General features: G+C 38.0%; 1 protein-coding gene across 11 annotated transcripts in view; it reads left to right on the forward strand.

The window, feature by feature from the left end:
- LOC119787187 (receptor-type tyrosine-protein phosphatase mu-like) overlaps positions 1–25837 on the forward strand; it is a 237019-nt gene that overhangs the window by 74697 nt on the left and 136485 nt on the right. For all 11 annotated transcript variants that reach the window (XM_038290846.1, XM_038290847.1, XM_038290848.1 and 8 more), the window contains exons 4-7: positions 5790–5868; positions 8572–8687; positions 10306–10480; positions 19350–19643. In XM_038290846.1, coding sequence (XP_038146774.1) covers positions 5790–5868; positions 8572–8687; positions 10306–10480; positions 19350–19643 — 664 coding nt within the window. The remainder of the gene's footprint in view (positions 1–5789; positions 5869–8571; positions 8688–10305; positions 10481–19349; positions 19644–25837) is intronic.

Below are 25837 nucleotides of genomic sequence, written 5' to 3' on the forward strand. Positions count from 1 at the left end.
CCTGAAGAACATATTTAGGATAAAATAATTTAATTGCTAAAACTAGACCATGACATTATCTTTTTGGAATGAGAACCTCTGTAAACCTAAGGTTCAGCTTCAAAGAAATGTTTATGGGCCAGCATACTGGTCCCAAGCTTTAGCTGGGAGGTAATGACTGAACTATTTGGTGATAGGCGAAACAGACAATAGGCTAGAGGAGGCATATAAAGAAAAGACGCCCTTGTGACAGGCTGGAGCGGCTGATTTCTGGCTAACTATGACTGAACAGAGTAGAGGCAGGCTTTGAGCACACTGGATGATGGCTGACAGGCTGGAAGCAGATTTTGAGCAGACTGGTGACAGGCAGAAGCCCTCTAGATGTGACCTGAGTCAGAAACAAATGAGAATCCATTAAGGGCAGGTTGGAGTATAGAAACACAGAAACCTAGGAAGGCTGAGATGCACACTGACACTAGAGTTATTCTCATATTGGCAAGGAAGAGACATTCTAAGAGAGGCAGGTATAAATGGGCGCAGTAACAGCTTGGAGGAATGAGGGTGATTGGGAGAGTGGAAGGTGCATCTGCTTACTCTGATTAGCAGAGTGGAGCAGAGCAGTTGGATGAAAGCAGACAGCCAGCCAAAAAAACATCCCAACAAACAGGATTTACGACTCTTTTATTAATAGAATAGAATAGAAATCCCTTTATTGTCCCACAATGGGGAAATTCTTGTGTTTACAACTGCAAAAAGATTATAGAAAAATAATTGATTCCTGCGATGGTGTCCTTCCCTGTCTACTGAAAAGGTAGTTTGGACAGGTGCAGCTGAACCCTGCTGTCTGTTTGAGCCTATAAGTGATTTAATGGAGAGCTTGATTGTTTATAAATTATATATTATTTGATGATATGAAGTAATGCTTACAATTATGGATGATAAATTAACTGTTTGGTTCAAGTTCCTCCTTCTAGTCAGACCAGCCTAAGAGTGTCATTATGAAGAAAGGCTACGTTGGTTAGACATATCTTATTTGTGTTACAGTTTTTCTGCCAAAATATTTTTTTTATTTATGAAACATGTTAAAAGTCAACCCAGATACATTCTTGCTTTAAAATCAAATTCTTCTGAATTAAATAATATCCCCATGAGTGCTTTTTAGTATGTTTAGAACTACTTCCTCAGGAACTTCTCTGGCAATCCTGTAATTTGAAACTTGCTACAATGCAAGAGGCGCCAGAACACTCCCAGTTTCCTTACTAAAACTAAGAGAGTAGAGCCATCCCCCCAGTTTCAGACTCCTTATACTGGTTCTTTGTATCTCAGATAAATCATTGAATGGATTATGTTATGTCCCCTGACAGAGCCTAGGAGATAATAGGAGCCAACATAAATTTAGACATGGAGTGGGGGAGTCAAAAAGGCACTTAAAGAGGTTCATTCTCTGCCACTTTTTAGAAATTTTCTGTAAAGACTGATAAAAGTTTCAGAGAGACCTCAGGCCAAAGCAACAAACAACCTTAAAAGAAAAAATAAAATAAAATAAAATAAAATACGATGACTTGCCTACAAAATAGCCTACCTAACAACACATACAGAGGTGAAAACCAGGGTTAAACTAGGAGGCAGCTCTCCCCTACCAAAGCCGTCTGAAGTGGTTCACATAAGAACAAATATACAGAGCATTCAATCTTACTCAACAGCATGGATGTATGGCCGACAAATAGCCCAGAAGCGCAGCTTCACAGCCCTCATATAGTGTGTAGATGATTGCTGATTGGACTGAAACTCAGGAAGCGGCACCCAATCTTAAAGGCGGAGCCCAAAAATAAGCAAGGTATTACTTCAGTGCAACAAAAAAAAAATTGCCATCCATCTTTGGGATGTAACACTTACACTACAATGCACTGCAGGTTTGTTGTAATTGGGTCAACCTCCCAGACCTCTAAGGTCTTCTGGGCCTTATTCTCTGTATATCTAGAACCAAACGCAGAGAAGCAGCATTTAGATCTTATGCTACACTTATCTGGAACAAAGTCCCAGAAAAAAGGAAAAGTGTAAAAACCCAAATTTCTTTGAAAGGGCTAAAAACCCATTTGTTTGGATTGTCTTTGTCTGTACTACTAAAATTGTTAATTTATAAATACAGGTGCTGGTCATAAAATTAGAATATCATGAAAAAGTAGATTGATTTCAGTAATTCCATTTAAAAAGTGAAACTTGTATATTATATTCATACATTACATACAAACTCATATATTTCAGATGTTTATTTTGTTTAATTTTGATGATTACAAATGACAACAAATGAAAATCTCAAATTCATCATATCAGAAAATTAGAATATTGTGAAAAGGTTCAAAATTGATGGCCCCTGGTGCCACACTCTAATCAGCTAATTAACTCAAACCACCTGCAAAAGCCTTTAAATGGTCTTTCAGTCTAGTTCTATAGGCTACACAATCATGGGGAAGACTGCTGACTTGACAGTTGTCCAAAAGACGACCATCGACACCTTGCACAAGGAGGGCAAGACACAAAAGGTCATCGCTAAAGAGGCTGGCTGTTCACAGAGCTCAGTGTCCAAGCACATTAATAGAGAGGCGAAGGGAAGGAAAAGATGTGGTCGAAAAAAGTGTACAAGCAAGAGAGATAACCGCACCCTGGAGAGGATTGTGAAACAAAACCCCTTCAAAAATGTGGGGGAGATTCACAAAGAGTGGACTGCAGCTGGAGTGAGTGCTTCAAGAACCACCACACACAGACGTATGAAAGACATGGGTTTCTGCTGTCGCATTCCTTGTGTCAAGCCACTCTTGAACCACAGACAGCGTCAGAAGCGTCTTGCCTGGGCTAAAGAGAAACAGGACTGGACTGCTGGTGAGTGGTCCAAAGTCATGTTCTCTGATGAAAGTAAATTTTGCATTTCCTTTGGAAATCAAGGTCCCAGAGTCTGGAGGAAAAGAAGAGAGGCACTTCATCCACGTTGCTTGAAGTCCAGTGTAAAGTTTCCACAGTCAGTGATGGTTTGGGGTGCCATGTCATCTGCTGGTGTTGGTCCATTGTGTTTTCTGAGGTCCAGGGTCAACGCAGCCACATACCAGGAAGTTTTAGAGCACTTCATGCTTCCTGCAGCTGACCAACTTTTTGGAGATGCAGATTTCATTTTCCAACAGGACTTGGCACCTGCACACAGTGCCAAAGCTACCAGTACCTGGTTGAAGGACCATGGTATCCCTGTTCTTAATTGGCCAGCAAACTCTCCTGACCTTAACCCCATAGAAAATCTATGGGGTATTGTGAAGAAGAAGATGCAATACACCAGACCCAACAATTCAGAAGAGCTAAAAGCCACTATTAGAGCAACCTGGGCTATCATAACACCTGAGCAGTGCCACAGACTGATCGACTCCATGCCACGCCGCATTGCTGCAGTAATACAGGCCAAAGGAGGCCCAACTAAATACTGAGTGCTGTACATGCTCATACTTTTCATGTTCATACTTTTCAGTTGGCCAACATTTCTATAAATCCTTTGTTTTTATTGGTCTTCAGTAATATTCTAATTTTCTGATATGATGAATTTGAGATTTTCATTTGTTGTCATTTGTAATCATCAAAATTAAACAAAATAAACATCTGAAATATGAGTTTGTATGTAATGTATGAATATAATATACAAGTTTCACTTTTTAAATGGAATTACTGAAATCAATCTACTTTTTCATGATATTCTAATTTTATGACCAGCACCTGTATTTAAAAGCAACATGAGTAAAAAAGTTAATAGACACAAATATAGAGAAATTAAAAATAGTACTGAAAACAAAGTTAATTTGTTTTTTTCCCACCTGGAAAGTGACAGCAGTTAATTGTAAAAACCCAATACTGAGCAGAGAGAAAATAGTTTTCTTTAGCAGAAAGGCTTAGAGCACCACAGGTCTCTCACTCTCAAGGAGACATCTTAACAGAAATGTATTATCCAAAGTCCAAAAGTAAAACACACAAGTTTACCAAAATATGGAAATGGACAACTAAAGTGCCATTTAACCTATCATTTGGCCAAAACTGTAATATGATGATGAAACAGAGACAAACCTCCAAGGAAGTACCTCCTCTTCAGAGACGAACATTTATGGGCATAAGGAGCAAGTGCAGCAAGAAGTGGATGAAATTCTGAAACATCATTAGTTAAAGTCAATATTACAATATGTCAATGCATTTACTGCTCCCTATGTGTTTCTCTTATGCTCCATTCACTTACAACACTTTGAACTGTCCTGGTGCTGGCGCTATACAAGTTAAGTTCACTTGTCTTGCAATCAGAAGGCAGCCAAGAAATAAATGCTAAATCAGCCAAAATTAGGTACACTAGTTCACATATGACAAATGCCAAGCTTTTATGAGTGGCAAGAAAAAAACATAATTGCTGATAGAAAGCCAAAAACTCCAATCTTCAAGGCTCATGTCCTGCAATTTCTGGATGTGTCTTTGCTACAGGACATTAGGTTTAAATGTGGTGTTGCGCCGATGCCATTTTCTGATCCCGATACCTGGCTGTGCAGTATCGGCCAATACCGATACCATACCGATACCATCTGTTTGCAATTGATGTGTGTGTGTATATACTGTATATGAAGAACTGCATACTACTTGGATGTAAAATAATCGCCATCATGGCTTTGTCAAGCTGCTGCCTACCTTTGTGAAGCAGGAAAAAGACTAATACAAAGTGAATCCAGTAGAACTTTTTATTGCCTAACTGGAATGGGTGACAATAGTTGAATAAACTTTTGGCTCTCAAAATGGTATTGGTGCCCTATTTGTTGGTACTCGCCGATACCGCCATTTTTATGCTGGATCGGGGCCCCGCCCGATACTGACACTATTTAAATGGCTGGATTGTCTTAGCTGTTTCTCTACAGGGGCATTCTAGTGAAACACTCATTTGATCCAGGTTTACTGAATAAGGGGAACCTAAAAAAAGTATGGTTATGCTTGTTAAATATAATGCTTGAAGCATCAGGGTTTGGGAACATTTTTAGAAGACAAGAGAAATACAACTGATCCGAGATGATTGGATGATTGGTTCAAATAACTTTAGGAATATAATGAAAATACATTTTCAAGGTTGCAGTAGCCTCAAGACTTGATCTGGGTCAATGCAATGTGGAATTAGGTGATTCCGCATTAGATTGGACTCTATTCTACTCAAATGTTGAATACCATCTGTTCTTTTAATTCCACATTACAGTTATTTACCATTGTCATTTTTACTGTACACAAACTATCTTAGTTCCCCAAGGAAAATCCTTTGTCATTTCCTATCTCGGCTGTATTTATATATGAAGACGGCCATTAGAGCTGTTGTACCAACAGTAACTTTGAGGATGCTGTTGTATTTTCAAATACATGTTTTACTTTTATCAATGCTCAATTATTCATGGGAAATCTGGACGGAAGATAAATCAAGTGATTAGCTATAGATTAAAAAGCCCTAGCCTGACCTTTTATCTTTGCCTTTCGACGCCCACGCTTTGTATTTGTCACCAACTGTGTGCTAATCGTCCGAGGGCTCAAACCTAATTTAACACTTGCATGTCATAACACCTGTCAGCACTGACATATTGTGGAAATAATGCCCATGGCCTGCAGCTGTGGCACCAGCTGCAGCCCCCTGTGAGAGGAAACAGAGTGAGTTAAGTGAGAGCTGGACTTTTGTTGTACCCTTGCCCAGCCCACACTCAGGTATCTTTTGAAGAAGTGTGTAATCTATCACCGGCCTTATGAGTCTCCTTTCTCTTCCTCAGATTGTGTTTGAAGCCATAACCTCAGGGCAGCGCGGCTTGCTTGCCATCAAAGATGTTGTGGTCCAGGGCCACCAGTGCAGTAAGTCTATTTTCCCTTCACTATAAAAGAACATCATCAAAACTGTCATTGTCCTTTTCATGACACCTTTGTGAATACCTATGTCCTAGTTCAGCTCAAGGCCTTCCTACTTAAACAAAAGAGCTTAAAAGTATACCACAGTCAGTCAAGATATGCTCCCCCTTACTATCTGCTGAATGAAGATTTATGAGGATATAAAGTAGTTTATATGCTAAAGTATATACAGGATACATTGGGATGCCTGTTTGAATTATTTCAATTCAGCAATCGCAAAACAGCAAAGGCCTAAAGGAAAAAAACTCAGAATACATCATGCAACTTTTATTTTTTTCAGAATGTATCTTCAAATTACAGCAAATAAAACAAGTACATTTTTTATACATGCAATTTCCCCAGACATTAGTAAAGACCCAAGTTATCTACTTATCTAAAAAAAAAGATTACAATACCTCCACAACCTAACGGTATCTGTAAGTGAGTGGAAGAACACAACGACACAAAAAGCTGTGAATATAGGGATTGTGTAGTCTGTTAAAACGAGATTATGATTTAACTCCTTGGAGCAGGAATGGCCCTGTATGTCCCTTCAAACACAAAGAATAGACGATGTATCCAAACGTTCATGATAAGAATCTGATGACAAAAAAGATTCTAATCAAGATAAAGACCAAGCTATGAAACCTCTTAGCAGGTCTGAGAGAAAAGAAAAAGCTGGAAAGCAGTCTAAACAATCAACAAACGTACTCATTAATTTAAAAAAGTTAAATCAAAATCTCATCTTAGCACTTCATACAGTTTCTACATGAAATTATTTAATTTCATTGCAAATAAGAAAGCTTTCCATTCTGGAGTTCCTCCTGGTAAAAACTTCATGTCAACACCTACAATAGAAATATATTGAGAGAGAAAAGCAGTTACATGTTTTTTAATATCTCAGACACAGGTATATATATACATATACATATATATATATATATATATATATATATATATACCTGTGTCTGAGATATTAAAAAACATGTAACTGCACAGATCATCTGTAAGAAAAAAAGTTATTAGTGCAAGTTAGATAGTTGTAACTAGTACAAATCAACATTCACGGATAAGAAAAATTTGATTCGTACTAGTAAATGTGTGATTTATACAAAACATTGCTAATCTTTACTCGTAATTTTGTGACTCATATTCATACATTTGTGAGATGTACTGGAAATCATGAATCTTACTCATAAATTAGTTTCTTTTTTCTCATAAATTTGTGATCTGTATTTTAAAATTTGTGAATCTTAATTGTAAATATGTGATTTCTTTTCAAAAATTTGGTATTAGTAGTCGTAGATTTGTGATTCATTCATGGAAATTAGCAACTTGCAAATCAGTACTCATAAATTTGTGATCTAATACTTGCAAAGTTTTAACTTCCTAACTTGTATTTAGACAACTTGTATGACAAGAAGAAACAAACAAATCCTAAATTTATTTACATCAGCTCTCATTTTCAAATCTATGCATAGGTTTTTATTGACAGTTATCTTAACCCATATTTTTTCCTCTATAGTCTTTCAGAACTTCCTTGTTTTGGTCATCTGAGTGCAGAAACTCATGTTAGTCCACACTGCTGAAGTTAAGCTAAACAATTTCCACACTTTACCCTAAAGTCTAAATCGATACTACATTGCTCCTCCCATCACAGCCAAAGTATTAAGGGCCAATTGGCGATCACTAATGACTTGCTCACTACCTTAAAGCAGCTGAATTCCTACAAATGTTATGTCAATAAGATGGATTTATATGGTCAAACGTGCAGCATATAAATGTATTCCAGCAAATCAATGAGTCCTTGCGACGTGGACGGTGTTTAAATGTTCAAGTGTGAGGGGATCAATGATCAGCTTAATAGTAGTGGGGCTCTTTTGAGTGATAAGAAAACTGATGAAAGTGACATCTTGGTGAAGCCTCTTCAGTTCATTTTCTATTTGTACAACCACCAGCTTTAACGTGTTATTGTGCCACTAGTGGTCTTCTCAACTTCTCACCATTCGAAAATTGATTAGCGTCCAGACAAATTGACAGAAAAGAGTTTTAATGTAAGGGAGATGGAACAGAAAGGTAATAAAATATTAACAAGAAGTGAGTGTTGATGATGAAAGCGATAGAATTAGCTTTTGCCAAGTCTTTAGAGATTTGGTTATGTTTCGAATCAAGGTCGCTCCACTGAATTGCCCTATTTTTCTATGTGAACACCAGCACTTATTAAAAAATGTTCTAAATAAGTTACTTTGTGTGGCCCTTCTCGCTGTGAACATAGTGATAATGAGCTCAAATTGAAGAGAATAGTGCTTATTGAGAAATGTCCCAGATCGTAGAAAGAATTCAAATGAGACTCTTCAGGAAGTACACTTTTTCATGGATTTAATAGGAATCTTTGTCGATTCCTTTTTCAAGAATGTTAATGTAATGTCTCTGACAAAAAGATGTAGGCCCTCAGCATTAAAATAATTCAAATTAATTTGTTAGATCTTCCCTTTCCCTACACATTCTAGGTGCATATTTTAATTACATGCATGAAATCAGATTGTTTAATGGTTAAAGTCCTGATCTAGTCATTGTGGTAGTTTTGCACTCAATTAATACAAAATCACAAAAACTCTACTTTCCCTTTGGTGTTCTGTTGTGAAACTGAAGTGTTTGTTGTTGTTTTAGTGAATACGCCACACTTTCTGACTATTAAGGGAGTGGAAGTCAATGCTGGACAGACTGCATCTTTCCACTGCACCGTTAATGGACGCAAGAGAGACAACTTCCGCTTATGGCTTCAGGTAAGTAATAGTTTCATACATTTTTACTCAAAAAATTGGAAATAGATGGTACATGATTTGACCTTAACATTTAAAAGTGTTGTCCCATAATTTAGGACAGGGTGGAATTTTAAATTGACTACTTAAACTCCAATGAAATTACTTACAATGTAATCTAGGTTTCATGTCGATAAATAAGGAAGGTGACTGATTATATTCTTTAATACAATGGGTTTCAGTTATGTAGATAATGACATCAAAAGTTAGTTGCATTAACTATACTGTTCATTGTTTGATTAGTTATACCTATATAAGGTAATTAAATACATGAGCTAATGAGTGGCATCTTAGATTTAAAAACATTATTGCTCATTGATACATAGTTTACCCTAATCTTTTTACATTTGAATAAACCATTACCGTAATAAAAAATGTAACACATTTTGAGGAATATGTGTATTTTAGGTCACTCAGAAACAGGCGCAAATTCAGCTTAGGGTTTAGTGCCTTGCGCAGAGGCACATCAGCATGAGATGAAGAAGCTCCTCCTACTTCAGTTTTACATACCTTATTTATGAGAAAAACACTTTTATTCTTCTTCCCAGGCTATTCTGTAAGTTTAGGTTTGAAAAGTGTTACTGTAATTTTTTTTACTGGTTGAAGAAAGTTCGATTTTTTTTTATTTGCTTCCTGCCAATGAAGCTAAAATGTGTCTTACTCTAGTCAACATCCAATATCTTAGTGTATCTTTAAAAAGTACAACAACTTGCCTTTTGTTGAGAACTCCAAAACAGGAACATCATCTTTGTTTGCTAGCGAGCATGATGGTGAGGACAGGCTCTATTCTGAAACTGAGACATTTATTCCCAGGCTCACAACTGTGCCTGGAACGACCCTCCTGGAAACACAAGTTGCTTCTCCTATTTACCAGCTCTAAAGCTGAAACCTTCACTGCTTCCCTTTGCCCCGTGTGTTTGAGGTTTCACCTGCAGCAGCTGCATGCCAGGGGATTACAGTTGTTTCAAGTCACCGCAGTACAGTCTTAACCTACATAAATGTCGACTCCATGTGGATACAGCATGCTATATCTGGCACGGAGCTGCACAGCAGTCTTGCGCTGACCTTGTTCTGAACAGTGAAGGTAGTGCATCTGGCAAACATAACCTGAGCTGGCTCGGCTGCTAAGCACGCTGTCACATGTGTGATCGGTGTGAGCGTGACGCCGCGTAAAGGTCCTTTGCCAGGTACTCCATCATTTTAACAAACACATCCTCATTAGCACAGGAGCTGGAAAACAAACATTAAGTGAAGTCCCCCGATGACAGTAATGAAGAAATATTTCTAATGAACAAATGTCCCCCATCTGCCTGCTGTGAGGGGTGACAGCTGGGGAGGAGCCCACTGCTCATGTGGGTCTATGAATGTGTATGTGTGTATTTGTGCACTCCTGTATGATAAACGTGCTCCTCTATTCAGCCACCAATAGGAACGGCAGGATGCAAACCCACAAGAGTCGACAACAAGTACATTGAACTGGAGTTTCCAAAACAAACACACATACACACAAGGTCAGGGCAATTTGCTTATTGAACCTTTCCATTTCCAAGTCTGAATGTGTGTTTGTCTACGTTCCAAACAGGGCATTGGTGGAAGGGAGGCCCCGATGAAAGCAACTAAACCTTGGAACAACCGTCGCTTCATAGGCACTTTTGATGTAGAGAACACCACCAAGGGCGACTCGGGCCGTTACCGCTGCATTGTTCACTCAGACAAAGGGGTTGGAGTGTCCAATTATGGTGAACTAACCATAAAGCGTGAGTATTTGTCCAAAACAAGTTTGGACTATTTTGTATTTGGTATTGTAGCATTTGTGTGTAAATTATATACATATCTGTAATACCAAAATAAATGGATAAATAAATAGAGGTCATGATGAAACATTTTAAATTGATGGTTCAATTTAAAATGTTATTTTTTTTATTCAAACAATAAGTATTGACACTGGAACAAGAAATGACAGGTAAAGTAAATTTGTCAGCATTAGGTTTTAGAATAGGTATCATTTCATCTTAGTGCAGAAATTATAGTGTTCAGCTTCACTTCACAGTTTGCTCATTGGAGAAACTTGCTGTGTTGTTTGCTCTGCTTCTGCATCTTTCAACGTAAAAAGGTTTTCAGCAAACCTAGACATGGTGAGATGTTGGATGGACTGAATTTGACAATTTCTAGTTTTCAGCTTCGGTCTCCTTGCTATGGCTTGGAGAATGCGGTGGGGAGGTGAGATGTGGATAACAAGGAAAACACAGAATCGGGTTTAAATAGTACCACTTTTTCCACTTATCAATCATGTTATCAATCCTTCATGGAAATGTGAAAGACTCATTGACAGCTTTCAAAAAGTCTTGGGAGTTTTTACCAAGGGTGGCACAGCCAGTTGTTAGGTTTATAGTACAATAATTTTGATAAGTTATTTTTTTGAATATTTTTGAAAATAGCATTATATTTTGTAGTGCATTGAGGTGAATATTTTTAAAATATGCCCACATGCAGAATATTGACATAGTAAACATTCACTATTGAACCTTAAATGTGCTGTACCTGAATATGCGCAATTTTGAACCATTGAGGAGTTTAGTTTGCACTGTAAGCCCCGCCCCTAATCTTCTCCAGATGATAAACTTTCATCCAACTCTGCTTGCACGTGATAACGCACATATCTCATCATAAAAGTAATGAATAAATACCTATCTAGGACGACTGCAGCCAGTTCTGAGTCTAGATTGAATCCAAGGCGATCCTGCAAAGCTCTTCATCTGGAGTTGGCTGGTCAGAGATTTCCACAAGCTTTGCTCCTTCTTTGTTCCATCTCTACTTTTCTCTTTTTGATTCAGCTGAAGTTGGCTTTTATATAAACAGAACACAGCAACAGTTTTGAATAGCTTGTTGTTTTTATTTTAATTAATTTTTTTGGCTAAGCCTAGAGTTTATAAAGTTAAAGTTATAACCTGCAGCTAGTGAACTGAAGTAGACAGGAATACATATTTCTAGAGATGTAAGGTCCAGTTTCAAAGGCTGGACTCATCCCCCTCCTCGTGACCTTCATGGGTGATAACAATAAGCAAACAAAAAATGCAGAATGTCTTTAAGTGAAAAGGTCTTCCAATGCCACACTGAAAACACAAGCTATTTAGCCTGATTTGTTATCTACATGACTTTAATACTTCTCCTGTAGAGGCTGTCCTTGACTGAACACAATTCCACCTAAGAAGACCACAAAGGCAAAAGGCAGCAGGGTTTACAGTAACCTCTCAGATATTTCACTCCTGCAGTCATTTGATATGAATTTATGGAGTCGTGCAAAGCTAAATCTTGCAAGGCCTCTCTTTCCTGCAGCCCTATAGCCCAGTAATGGCCCTCTATATTTCTTCACCTCAATTTTCTCCCCGGTGCTCTCAATTGAATTTACTGCCTGGATTTTTTTATTTTTTTATTCCTCTATATTTTTTCTTTTTTTTTTGTCTCTGAGCTTTAAGTGATTGATAGGTTTAATCCTGCCCGTCCAGAATCGAGGTCTGTCAATCATGCGAGAATGGCCCGGCACAGACACAGCAGAGTGTAAAAGGAAGATAAAGTCTCATTGCCTGAGTGTATCAGTGGATTTCAGTGCGTACTCAAGGAAAATTTACTGACACACTGGAGGCTCTCAGAATCACACTCGTGCATAAACACAGCACCTAAATCACTTGCTCATCTCCACTAGACAGCAATGCTTTTGCTGATCTCTGCTTTCGATCCATTGCTTGCTATATACGCGACAAACCTGTTAGGTGTAAATCTGTCGAGTCAGAAATATGTAAAACTCACTCTCCTTGTTAATTCTTGGTAATCCATCCCCATTTACATTTAAATTCTATGCTAATTTCACATCTCGGTAACTTCGACTCATTTCAGTAGGATAAAAGACATTTTCCCACTCATAAGTGGCACACATAAAATCTGAGATCTGCTCTGATTGTACAAATCATAAAACAAGCAGCGGTGAGCTGTAAATCCTCCTTAAATGTGTGTTTCCTTTCGTACATGACTCGTTTTTGGAGGGGTGACCGTGGAAGCAGCAGTGTGGATTATGACCCCTGCTGGAGTCACACATCCTCACCGCTCGTTATCATATGTTGCCTTTTCCTTGAACAGGACAACGTTGAATGCTTGATTATCCTGGATAATCACATCAGCGTTTCATGCCAGCGTTCTGTCAGAATTATGCGTCCGTGTGAAAGTGCTCCGCATGCATTTTCAGAGTGCTGTGCAGACCGGTCCCGTTGAAGGCCGCCTTTCTTTTTTCGCCCGTTTTCCACATTTTGATGAGATCTCCAGCAGTGCAGCCCGTGGTTTTGAAAGGAGGATAATTACTCCCCCGGCCAGGAGCTGACTCCTTTTCCTCCGCCCTGGTTGGAATCACCTGGAGCCCTTACTGAGCTCAGGCGTTGTATTCTGGGCCACGTTTACCGGCTTAAGGATGTGAAGGTTGCAGATGTGTCGACACTAATGAGAACAGCTGCCAAAAAAAAAATCAAAGTCAAGTCAGGCTAGCCCTTCATTTTCCTGTGACCACCTTTTCCTATATCACACGGCAGATCAATTTCCTACTTGCGGCAGCCCAATTAGGAAAGCGTACATCATAATGAGGACCCCTTGCATCTTAACAAGAGAAGCTCAGTGCATGTAGCTGGCAAAGGAAAGATGGATTTATAAACAGCACAGACTAACTCATTTTAAAACGGAGTTGAGTGGCAGCTCTTATTATTCCTCTTCATTCGGTGGAAAGGAAATTAGGGTTATGTGTTTTCATGTTCAAGTGTTTGAAGTATGTGCAGTTTTGAGATGATTAGTTGTTTATCAGCTAGTAACAGTCAGCCCTTGAATCATATTAAAAATCATATTTATATATGTACCAAACCTGTTGGTCTCCTTGCTGTTAAAACTTTATAGTGCTCCCCTTTGCCAACCAGTATGGTTACTTGGACCCTTCCTGAACCAAACATACAAAGAGATCACTGACCTCTGATCTGAGTCATCTATTACTGTAGAGGATTAATTACATAAAGAACTGAGGTCCAATGACTGAGATGGGCACATGAGAAGACTGATTGGATGATTTGACTGGTGGTTTCCTTTGTATAAATGGTCATTTGTTTAATTAATATATTCCATACAAGGTTCTCAACAATAGGCATAGTATTGGCAAGTATTGTTTCAAGTAATGTTTCAAATATCTGATAGATTAGTGGGCATGTCTCTCCAGTAATGCAATAATTTATGCAAAAGGAGGCTCTACACTATCGAGTTTATTTTTATGAGTGTACTTTTCAAAAGCCCCAACATTTCTGTTTAAAATATCATTATTGCATGATATCACAAATTATTTTACTATTGAGATAAACTGAACTTGGGGTTTTTTTCATTATCCGTAGGACACAGCCCTTAAGACAAAAATAAATTGTGGAAATATTCTATGTTTGATATAAGCAATCTATCACTCTTCTAATTTTTATCATCCACCTGAATTGTGGAATACAAAAAGTAAAAAAGTTTTTCTTTAGTTTAAGTTGGATGCTCGCTGGTTCTAATTTTGGATCCATGATGTGCATGTCAGGGTGTGAGAATCTGCTCTGGTGAGCAGATGCTGTGGTAGACCAAGACACAGCTGTCTTCAGGCCGTTCGCCCATCTGGTCAATATCAAGACAGCAGCTGCTCTTGGACCATTGGGCACGTTCGCCACTGTCATCATCCACTTCCACTGAGTGTCTTGCTTGGTCTGAAGATCTTTCTGGATCCCTGCTGTGAGACTTCTATGTCAGGCTTAAACATTGTTAATGAAGTCTTTCAGAACTTGAGCGTTTTAAACACTAGTAATCTGTTATTTGCTGCACACCTGCTATGGCTGAACAGAGGATTAGGGCACCTAGAGGAATTATTAAATCCTAGTAAGATGCTGTGACTTCTGAAGCTGCAGCTCCTCATGCTATCTGTGGTACATAACTCATTATAAAGTGTTTTGCAAAGCTATTTATAGAAATCAACTTTTTAAGTATATATATATATATTTTTTTTTTACAAAACTTGTAACCTTGTTGAATATATTTGGGCCTTTAGGCACCAGACCAACACAAAGTACTGTATAATCAGAACGAAAATGATATAAGACTATATTTTACATCTACAATCTAAAAAAACATCCCCGTCTTTAGGCATACATTAATAAGCTGCAGAACTCTTACATTATTTCTTCAAAAGCTTTATATGTAGTTGAAAATTTTTGTCAATTTTCTTTTTAAAGTAGCTAAAGTTTAGTCCAATGTGATGTTTGATCATCACTTTCTAACTCTTGCCACAGATTGGTTTTGTCTTGATTAAGACACTCCAACACATACTTGTTTTTTAGTTTATTGTACCATGCACGTAAGTCAGGGGTTTTGTTTTAACAGAACACTAGTGTGTAGATTTTTGCTTTGTCACCAGTATTCCTGCAGGATAAGTGCAAAATAACTTAAAACATTAGCTTTCACCTTGCAAATCTTCATTTAAGGCTAGTTTTGGTCAACTATATGATATTTGTGAAAGTTTGAGGAACTGAAGTATTTCTTTTAAATGACCTGATAGGATTCAATGCAAAGCAGTCATGACTGAGTTGGCAATAAAATACTTTGGCCATTTGGTGTCCTGCATCATAAAATGCTTCGCTATCATGAGCATGATGGCAAATGTTCCAATAAAATCTGTCAAGTGAGTCACATCAGTTGCTTACTTGGATCTAAGACTACAGTATGTTGTTTTCCTGATATATTATTTTTTCCTCTGACTTAAACTGTAATATTTCTGATTTATACGTGACCTGTATGTGACCATTTTCTGTTTTCAGATTCTTACATTGATCCAAATGTTGTTTTCGGCCTAACTCGGTTAAACCCCTTTTAAGACATACCAGTCCATCAAAGCCCATTAGAACTAGCCAGTGATTGAACCCAGATTTTGGGTCACCTTACTGTCTGGTCTGGCTCTAACATGCAGACCGGGGCTCTGCATGCAACTATAGAAGATAGCTGGTTCATTTTAGGTGATGTTTGCAGGCAACACAGAAAGCTCAGATTAGCAGGGGTTTAGGTACTTGAGTCGGAGGTCAGTGCAGGGTAACCATCTGCTAAAGAACAACCTGAGATCTGTCGTTGTACTTCTTAGCCTTTGTATAAAAATCTCAACTAATGCAATTTCTAAGTTGTGTTTGGGCTCATTACCTGCTGAAAGTTTTTATTTTTATTTTTATCCAAGCATGCCTTCGTAATATTTTTAATATATAATATATATATATGCAGTATATATATTTTTTTGCCCTTTCTGAGATGTGTTTTTTCTTTTTTGTTAAATAGCTTAATTTTTCAAATGTTTGGTCTTCTTCCCATAAATTGGTCTTGTGTGTTCATCTAAGCTTATTTGATCTACTTGTTTTTGACACCGTCACACAAGAAATTGTCCTCTGTGAGAAAAAGGTATTTTTGTTCAATTCTGTTTGATCCTTTCAGTTTTATGCTGTTAATATTCAGATTTATGTGTTGTGGAATGGAAGAATGAAGGATGTTAGGGTTTCAACGAGAAATATTTTATTGAAAACAAAGGAAACTGTGACTGAATTATTGTTTTCCCTAAGAGACTGTATTTTATTTATTTTAAATGATAAGCCACCCTTAGCAGCCTATACTGAATTTAAAAAGGAAATGAAAAAAATCTTTATAGCGGTCCCAAGGTAAAAATAATTAGTCTGACATTTTAAGATACCTCATTAAAGTAGAAATGGCACAAGGTTTATTCAAGATTAGATAAGTATTGATGACATAAAGAAGAAAAGGTCACTGTCAAGGTTGTCAGTGAGCGCCAAGTTTTACAGAAAGAAACAAACTTGTACTCAAGAGGAATGTTTCTTTTTTTCTTTTGTCCAAACAGTCTCATCGAAGGTGAAGAGGGCCAGTAAATAAATTCCTGTACGCCATTAATTTTTGCCATTACTTCATTCGACATCTACACAACAGGAAAAAAAAAAGTGGAAATGCTCAACACATTCCTCCAAAGACAAGCTTCCAGTTTTAATTGAATACTTCTAGGGCATTGTGTGGAGGTTGTCTACGTTGTGAGCTGCAGACACTTGAACACTTAGGTTTGCAGAAAGTCAAATGAATTGTTCCAACACTTGAGAGTCAGACTCTGAACTACAGTGACATGAATTAAATAAATGTTGTGATGTGTATTTATTTTTCTTCACCATAAGTTTTCCATAAATGAATATTCTACAGCTTGGACCTTTTTTCAATTCCCTGCACTTAAAGCGTCAATACTTGAATCTGACTCGAGGTCAGGGACTCGAGCCTCATCAACAATTTATCTCGGCCAATGAGGTGTGAAAGCAAACGCTTATATATAAACTACAGACTGCTGATATGCCTATAATGTGAAAAGGTATTTGATTTATTAGTTAGATGTGCTCTCTTCATATCAACAAATAGTCCGTAACTGTTCATCTTTGATGTCCACTCTTAATAATGACCTCACAGATGTCTCCTGAACTCATCTTTTATCCTTTTTCTTTGATTTTAAACACCTTTAACATACCTCACCTTTATTTCCTTTATGTTAAGAAAGCATGAGAAAGTCAATCACAGTTTTTAGAGTACAACAAAAAGAACAAAATGTTTTAAATCCTTTCTTATTTACTTGTAAAAGAGGTTGGAAATTCTAATTTATTATGTAGATTAATAAGTATTATTCAAATTCTGTGTCTCTGAGGGAAAATAAAACATTTCAAGTCATTAGCAGCGCAGTATAGTTTTGGAAAAGGACAATTTGAAGAGAGGAGTTTTGGCTGAGTCATTGCAAAGAGACCTTTAGCTAATCAAAGGAAAAGCAATGTCTATGCTTTCTTTTATTCTAAATTACTCTATAACAAGAAGTCAATTTCTGTTACTCTTCTTTGAACCTAAATGCATATTCACAGATGCAGTGGTTGTTAGATACTTCTCTTTTATCCACTGTTAATGCTGTCTAGTCTGCAGTGTATGCCAACTACTGTAGATGAATAAAGACGTAGGATTTGGCCTTGGACATGAACAAAATATATTAGACATACTGTAGACATGCCTCCATAACAATGTATATTCAGCTTAAACTTGGAGTGAGCAATTGGAGATGTGTCTTAGATTAGCTGCTAAAATGTTTTAAATTTGATCTTTGGAAGGAAAATTATATATTAGCATTTGACTTGGACTTTTGGCCATAAGTGACTTTGGCTTGGTCACCAATGTCTTGACACTTAACTTGGAGTGGAAGACTTGAAATGAAGGACAGATATTTGACTTAGAATTGTTTTAAAAGATTAAGACTTAACTTGAACTTGCCAATCAAAGCCTTAAGGATTGCCTTGCAGTAAAAGACTTGTTAACAGACTAACATTTGCTGTTTAAAGACTTTAGAGAAAACTTGGAAGTTTTTTAGGACTTGCTCTGAATGCTATGAGATGAAACAAATGGGCCGTACATATATTTTATTTATTCATTTATTTGTCAGGGACTGTACACATGAATGAACATTTCTTTAAATGTGTTAGTATTAGCTATGAAGCTAGTTTTCAGCTGTTGTCCATGAGAAAGTGAGAGTTGGGACAAATGTTCCTTAGACTACCTTATCCTAGTGTTACCTTTTTTTACCCATCTGTTTAGGGATTAAGAGTTCATACTGCATTTTTTTCATGTAAGATACAAATTTGGTTTCCATCTTTTTTGGTTGCAAATTAGAATTATTTGGATTTAAATCCCTTTTCTTTTCCATTTATAGATACATGAGATTTCTTTTCTTTTTTTAACCTCTTCTGCAAACACTGACATGTATGTAGTTTGTAGTGTATAGTTATAGAATCTGTCAATAGGATTTTACTCTTTTTATTTTTCAGGATTAAGAAAATCTTCATTGTAATCTTTGCTACATGGCTGCCTTCACTGTAAAGCCAAATAAGAAAAGCAACTAAATATGTTTCACTTAGTCAAAAAGACACTTGAGTTCGTGTTTCAGACTCTCATCAGCCCATTTAAACAGAATTACAAAATTCTGCCACGGCCACAAGTTGAGGGATTAAATCAGCACATGAATTGATGGGAGAAAGAGCACGTACTGTAATTGTCAACTGCTTGAGCTCTTTCAATAGGAGTGTTCTGAATGAAATCAATACATTGTTCAATGGGAGCAGTATTTGCCAAGGTCTGACTAGTTTTATACTAGTTTTCAAAGCTGCTCTTTCTTTTGGAATGTTTGTGATTAAATGGCTCTGCTGCAGCTGATGAGATATTCTATTCATCAGGCTGGAGCTATTGATTGGCTTTTGTTTAATTCCTTGATTATCGAGGAAGAAAATAGAAAAAAATTCTTTGGGAGCTTTTACTGAATTTCGATCGGATCCATTGTTTAAAAGAAGTTTACCTTTTTCCATTTCAAAGCTCTTATGCAGGGTTTTAAAAAGATCCCTATGCTTCTCCCTGAAAAAAAACAAACAAACAAAACATAAATGTGCTTTATGTACGGTAATAACTTTTTCTTGCCAGTACACTGTGAGAGTCTAAAATAAGTTAAACCTTTTGTTTCCTTAGAGCCTCCGGTGCCTATTGCCCCACCCCAGTTAACTGCTGTTGGAGCCACCTACCTTTGGATCCAACTGAATGCCAACTCCATCAACGGGGATGGTCCGATAGTCGACAGGCAGGTTGAGTACCGCACAGTGTCAGGCACCATGTATGACCTGCAACCTGTAGACAAGACCACACACAAGATCGGCCACTTGGATCCAGACACGGAGTATGAGATCAGCGTTCTGCTGACCAGACCTTTGGACGGTGGCACTGGAGCTCCTGGACCTCCTCTAAGGGCCAGGACCAAATGTGCAGGTAAGAACACAGCATGTAAACACAAGGTATTGCTGAAATACTTGGGGGAGAAATACACAATAGGAGGGTATGCATGCAAATATTTCATTTTGATGAGAACGTTAGGACTTCATTAGGTTTTTTTTTAAATGAGCTATATTGAACATAAAATACAAAAAAAAGATACTAAGGAAACAATTAAATTTACATACAGATATAGGTAATGAAAAGCATTTACAGTAGCACATAGGTCAAAATAGTTCAACGATGGTAACCTAGGGGCCTGTCACACCTTGCCGATATAGATGGCGTATGTCTGAAGTCACAGAATCTCCTAAGATGCTGGCATATGCTGCACTTTGTATGTATTTTTTCAATTTAGTGTATTCATAACGAGTCCAGAGAGTATGTCCAACTACAGCCTAACTTAAGCATAACGCATGGCAGCTTAATGCCCATGATATGATGCACAAGCTAGTATCCTGAGGGGGGCAGCCAAGCGCCTGGAGGCCCTGGCCTGCATAAAAAGATTTCTTCAAATGGCGGTATTAACCTAGCTTCTGTTTACCGCACAACCAAAAAAAGTAAGTAAAAAGCAAAAAAAGCAAAAAGAAAGAAGGTTTGCAGTCACAGCAGATTCAGCGTCATGTCTGCAAGGAGGTTTGTTGGTTGTGGGTGTTAAAGTAGGGAGGATCCATCACACCTTCTCGCTGAACCTATGATGGGGATGAAGTCTGGAGGAGAACTGACGGTTTCCCCCTGTGAACCCCCTTTTATTCCAAAACGCTGCCAATACGCCATTAAACGATAGCTGTAAGTTAGAAACATGTCAGTGGTGGTCTGGAATACGTTAAATATGTTGATATAAGTTAAAGATATGTTGTTGATAAGTTATGCATAAGTTATATATTACTCATAGGTGTTGGATAAGCTAGACACCACGACTTATGAGTAACTTACACGTATGCCAACAATCAGATAACTTACCTGTAACTTACGGCCCATATATGAGCATACCCTGGCATGCGTCTGGACATTGCTGTAGTTCGACGTCTGCCAGCGTGTTTCACCATGCTTCAGAATGCTCATCACTTATACAAAACCTACAAATAACTTATCCAAAGTATGCCAGCGCTTTTACCAGATTTTTCGTACGTCAGGCAAACGCTAGTCTAAATCTTCAAGATGTGACAGGGCCATTAAGAACAAATGCTTTTGACTGAAACATATAAAAAAGAAAACAGCCAACTGGGTTTCTTCCACATTTTTGATTGTAGTGGATATTTTTCACACCTGACTTCTTTTTTTTTTTGAAGTGTTTATCTGCATGTGATTTTTTTTTAGACATATTGTTCATTTCTACAATAATTTTGTTGGATTAGCCAGCTGGTTCCTAGAATAAAAGTTTAATGTGAGGTAGTGTCATGATTAAGAGCACTCTATTACAGTTAATATTTGTTTTTCAAACTCCTTAAGTTGTAGATCCCATAAACAAAGACAAAACCAGAGAAATCATTGCAAAATATATTATAGTATTTCCACCAACAAGGTGCTGACTTTATAATGTGCGCAGTAAATATTTATGTTTACCAGTCTAGCTGCAGGTACATAAATGTTGAAACTAACAGCTGCAACAGTTTCCTATGATCAAACTTTAACCTTTTGGAAGCTTCTCCTTGCATCAGTCTGCCCTCCGGCGCACATTGCCAAGGCAGCCAGTCACGAAAAGATATTGATATGTGACATCTATGTTTGATGATGTTTTTCAGAAAGACCAATAAAGGAACAGGGAAGCTATAAGGTTCTGTAGGTGGTGCAACTCTAAACAATCCACAACTCAGTGCAGTTTAGAATATGCACTTGTGTCTTAATGTTTTACGCCTTGAAATTTGGGGGGAAACGTTCATTATAGATGTTCGCCTGATATCTGCACTACGTTCAAGTTCTTCAAGTGTAAAATTAACAAAAGCTGCGTATCAGACATTTAAATTGTTTTTTTTTCTGCACAGATTAAAATAAAGTAAAACTTTCCAATTAAGCAGTTCCATTTTCTTTTGGCAGTAGGTGATAAGTCATAAGGTCATAAGTTTTTACATTTCATTTGTTTCTTTATTCTGAAGCTTAATATTTTAGAAACCACAAGGTTAACTCCTGGTTGCTCATCTATTTGTTGCTCTTATTTTCCACGGGTTTAGATTTGGACGTTTCCTTACTGTATGGCTTTTTTGTGTTTATTCCAACAATTAAAAGATGAAGGAAAAGTAAATAATTAGTGATTGATTGATGGGAAAGTATGTGATCGATGATGTCTTCGTTGTGGCCAATCGCGAAAAAAAATAAATAAATAAACAGCCACCTCTATCTCTTAGTTAGTTTTAATTTTAACCATTGAAGAACATGTGTGGAGGTGGGACAAATCTATAGCTGTCATTGGGGAAATCCAGAGCAAAAAAAAGCCTATATTGCATGTCAAAGTTTGAATTAATAGCGTAAAGTGAAGGTCACAATAACCACCTCTACAAAGTACACTATAGCACTGAATCTATGTATCCTCTTCTTCCACCTCAAGGTTTTGAATGATCATGTTCTGTTCTGTTAAATACTGATTATTCCAAGAAAATACGCTGAAGTTTGTGTCAAAATGTTGAACGGTTACAGGGTTTCAAATATAAAGTTGTAATTGGCTGTAAACGATTTATACTTGGTTGTTATAGGATTTAAGACTAAAAAGCCTCATGAATTATCCCTTTATTTGTTCATTTCATCTCCCTCTAAAGTGTCTTAATTTAACAGTATCAGACTGATATCACGTGAAGCAATGTGGCAACTCCAATTTGGCCCCATTATTTCACCGCTGTGCTGTGGGTAGTCAAACTCAAACGTGTGTATAAACACTAAAGATGCCTGATGATTTTGAACCAGTTGCCCTTCTCACAACATTAACCAGCGAAATTCCCCTGCTGGACTACGATGCCAACTTGAGGGACAAAACAAATCGAGGATCAGCAGTTTCCTTCATCTAATACTGTTTGGTGTCCAGAGAAATGCTGATGAGACAGAGAATTTTCTCCCCTCACTGCTCAAGATGTTACTCTCCTTCCCACTGTGAAGGTCATGAGCTCATACATTTTTAGTTTGGTTGATAGCGATGAATGCAGCTACCTGCGTTGCCTTCTGAGCTGGGCCCTGGCTTCGCTGGGGGTCCTGCCCCTGCCACCCCGCCGGTCACAGTCAGGGAGATTGATAGCCCTGGCTCCTGAAGTGTGTTTGAGGAAGGGGCTCTTGATCTTGTCCAGGTCTCTGCTGGTCTCTGCCACTGACAGCCTGGGTCTCAGCGGTACTCCTAATTGAACGGTTAAGACTTGCTGGGCTGTGTGATACATCACTGTTGATACAGACAGACCCAGAGACACGATTCCCCCACCATGTTTTTTCCTCTGTGCTATGTCTGCAGGCACTAATGAAAATTTGTGGCTACTTTAGAGCACTGTCTCCTTCATAATTATTCATAGCTGCACTATGGTCACTTCGCAAAATGAGCAATGTTTCTGATGATAAAGGATGTTTTAATTCAATCTTCTGCAAAATGGGGAATGTATAATGCAAGGACGCCTCTGATTCTATTCAGAGGCAGGAAGCAAAGAAAGGGGTACCCTTGAAAGGTTTTCTTTCCCATGAAACTCTTCCATTTCTGTGACAGTAAGCAACAAAGAATGTTATATCCAAGGCTCTGTGATTGCTCTGGGGTTGTTTGTGACTTTCAAGGGTTTGCAGAATGTTTTGAGTGTTTCATTTTGCTTATCTTCATACCCTTTGTCTGTTAATATTGGGTTTAGGATTCTAGCTTATATCATTTTCACAATTTATTGCTTCACTAACCAACAATTTTGTCCTGAATGAGAATTTTTTTTAGCTGCCCTCATCCCTAACACTCTTTTATGTGAAATTAATTGTTTAGTATTTGAGAGTCTTTATTATGTCTGTAAGTGTTACTTGAGGGAAGAAAATTTGACCATGTTGTGCTCCAGCAAGTTGGTCTAAATTTTAGCAACATTTCTGCAAAAACATCTTACATAAAGATATCATCTTTGCTCCACACAAGAGAAGAAAGATAACCACACTTTAAACAGTTGCTGTTCTGCATTCTGAACTACAGTATATATACAGTGGGGCAAAAAAATATTTAGTCAGCCACCAATAGTGCAAGTTCTCCCACTCAAAAAGATGAGAGAGGCTGGTAATTTTCATCATAGATATACAGTGGCACGGGAAGGGGGGTGCTGCGGGGGCTGCAGCCTCCCTCGTCATAGCATCAGCCCCCCATGGTGGGGGGCTGTGAAGTAACATAATATTGTACTTAAAAACATGAAATTATTTATGTATTTATTTTTTAAAAGACTGTGTTTGATATGTGATTAAAATGATGGGCTGTGTATAATATATAAACTAATGATTCATTATTTTAATATTTCATAAAAAACTAGGCTACTCCCCCGGAAGTGCTTCCGCCACCTCACATTCATTTAGGCATGGCTAGCAATAGGCAGCAGAAACGTATTTCTGACTATTTCGAGGTAAGAAATGGTTTTAATTCCCCTATACTGCCGCCGAGCATTTATTTAGCGTTATTTATTTCTTATTTATTTCTATATGCTGAGCCTATTTGTCGTAGTCCTGTGGCTGAAGAAGTCTACGCTAGAATAAGGCTGCATATCACAAAATATTATGTCTGTATTAAGTTATTTAGTGATAAAATATAAAATTAGTTTGTTTTTTTTTGTGTGTTTTTTGTTTCAGATATGAAATCATTCCCCATATCCATAGTCGAATGGACTTTCAAGACGTTCAATGCTCAGTTTAGGCTATATTTAGGCCATGTTTCATTCAAGTATTCCTGATCCTGTTGATTGGGAGCTGTTGTTTGTTTTGAATTATTAAAAGAGAAGAAATAAAGTTTAAAATGTTCATGCTTTGTTCCGATTTATTTTAAATGGCAGTTCTTGGCGACAAATGTAGGCCTACAATATTATGTTAAAAACATCAGCCACAGCCCTCAACATAACGTCATGTGTTTTCCAACCCAGCCATCAGCCCCCCTCGCTTGAAACAGCTTCCAGCGCGCCTGTAGATATACCTCAACTATGAGAGACAAAATGAGAAAAAAAATCGAGAAAATCACATTGTCTGATTTTTAAAGAATTTATTTGCAAAATATGGTGGAAAATAAGTATATGGTCAGTTACAAACAAGCAAGATTTCTGGCTCTCACAGACCTGTAACTTCTTCTGTAAGAGGCTCCTCTGTCCTCCACTCGTTACCTTCATTAATGGCACCTGTTTGAACCCGTTATCAGTATAAAAGACACCTGTCCACAACCTCAAACAGTCACACTCTAAACTCCACCATGGCCAAAACTAGAGAGCTGTCAAAGGACACCCGGAACAAAATTATAGACCTGCACCAGGCTGGGAAGTCTGAATCTGCAATAGGTAAACAGCTTGGTGTGAAGAAATCAACTGTGGGATCAATTATTAGAAAATGGAAAACATACAAGACCACTGATAATCTTCCTCGATCTGGGGCTCCACGCAAGATCTCACCCCGTGGGGTCAAAATGATCACAAGAACGGTGAGTAAAAATCCCAGAACCACACGGGGGGACCTAGTGAATGACCTGCAGAGAGCTGGGACCAAAGTAACAAAGGCTACCATCAGTAACACACTACGCCGCCAGGGACTTAAATCCTGCAGTGCCAGACGTGTCCCCCTGCTTAAGCCAGTACATGTCAAGGCCCGTCTCAAGTTTGCTAGAGAGCATTTGGATGATCCAGACGATGACTGGGAGAATATCATATGGTCAGATGAAACCAAAACTGAACTTTTTGGTAAAAACTCTACTCGTCGTGTTTGGAGGAGAGAGAATGCTGAGTTGCATCCAAAGAACACCATACCTACAGTGAAGCATGGGGGTGGAAACATCATGCTTTGGGGCTGTTTTTCTGCTAAGGGACCAGGACGACTGATCTGTGTGAAGGAAAGAATGAATGGGGCCATGTATCGTAAAATTTTGAGTGAAAACCTCCTTCCATCAGCAAGGGCATTGAAGATGAAACGTGGCTGGGTCTTTCAGCATGACAATGATCCCAAACACACCGCCCGGGTAACAAAGGAGTGGCTTCTTAAGAAGCATTTCAAGGTCCTGGAGTGGCCTAGCC

The sequence above is a fragment of the Cyprinodon tularosa genome, unplaced genomic scaffold (genome assembly GCF_016077235.1).
Source record: "Cyprinodon tularosa strain WSP-4 unplaced genomic scaffold, ASM1607723v1 ctg29, whole genome shotgun sequence".
Taxonomy (NCBI): Eukaryota; Metazoa; Chordata; class Actinopteri; order Cyprinodontiformes; family Cyprinodontidae; genus Cyprinodon; species Cyprinodon tularosa.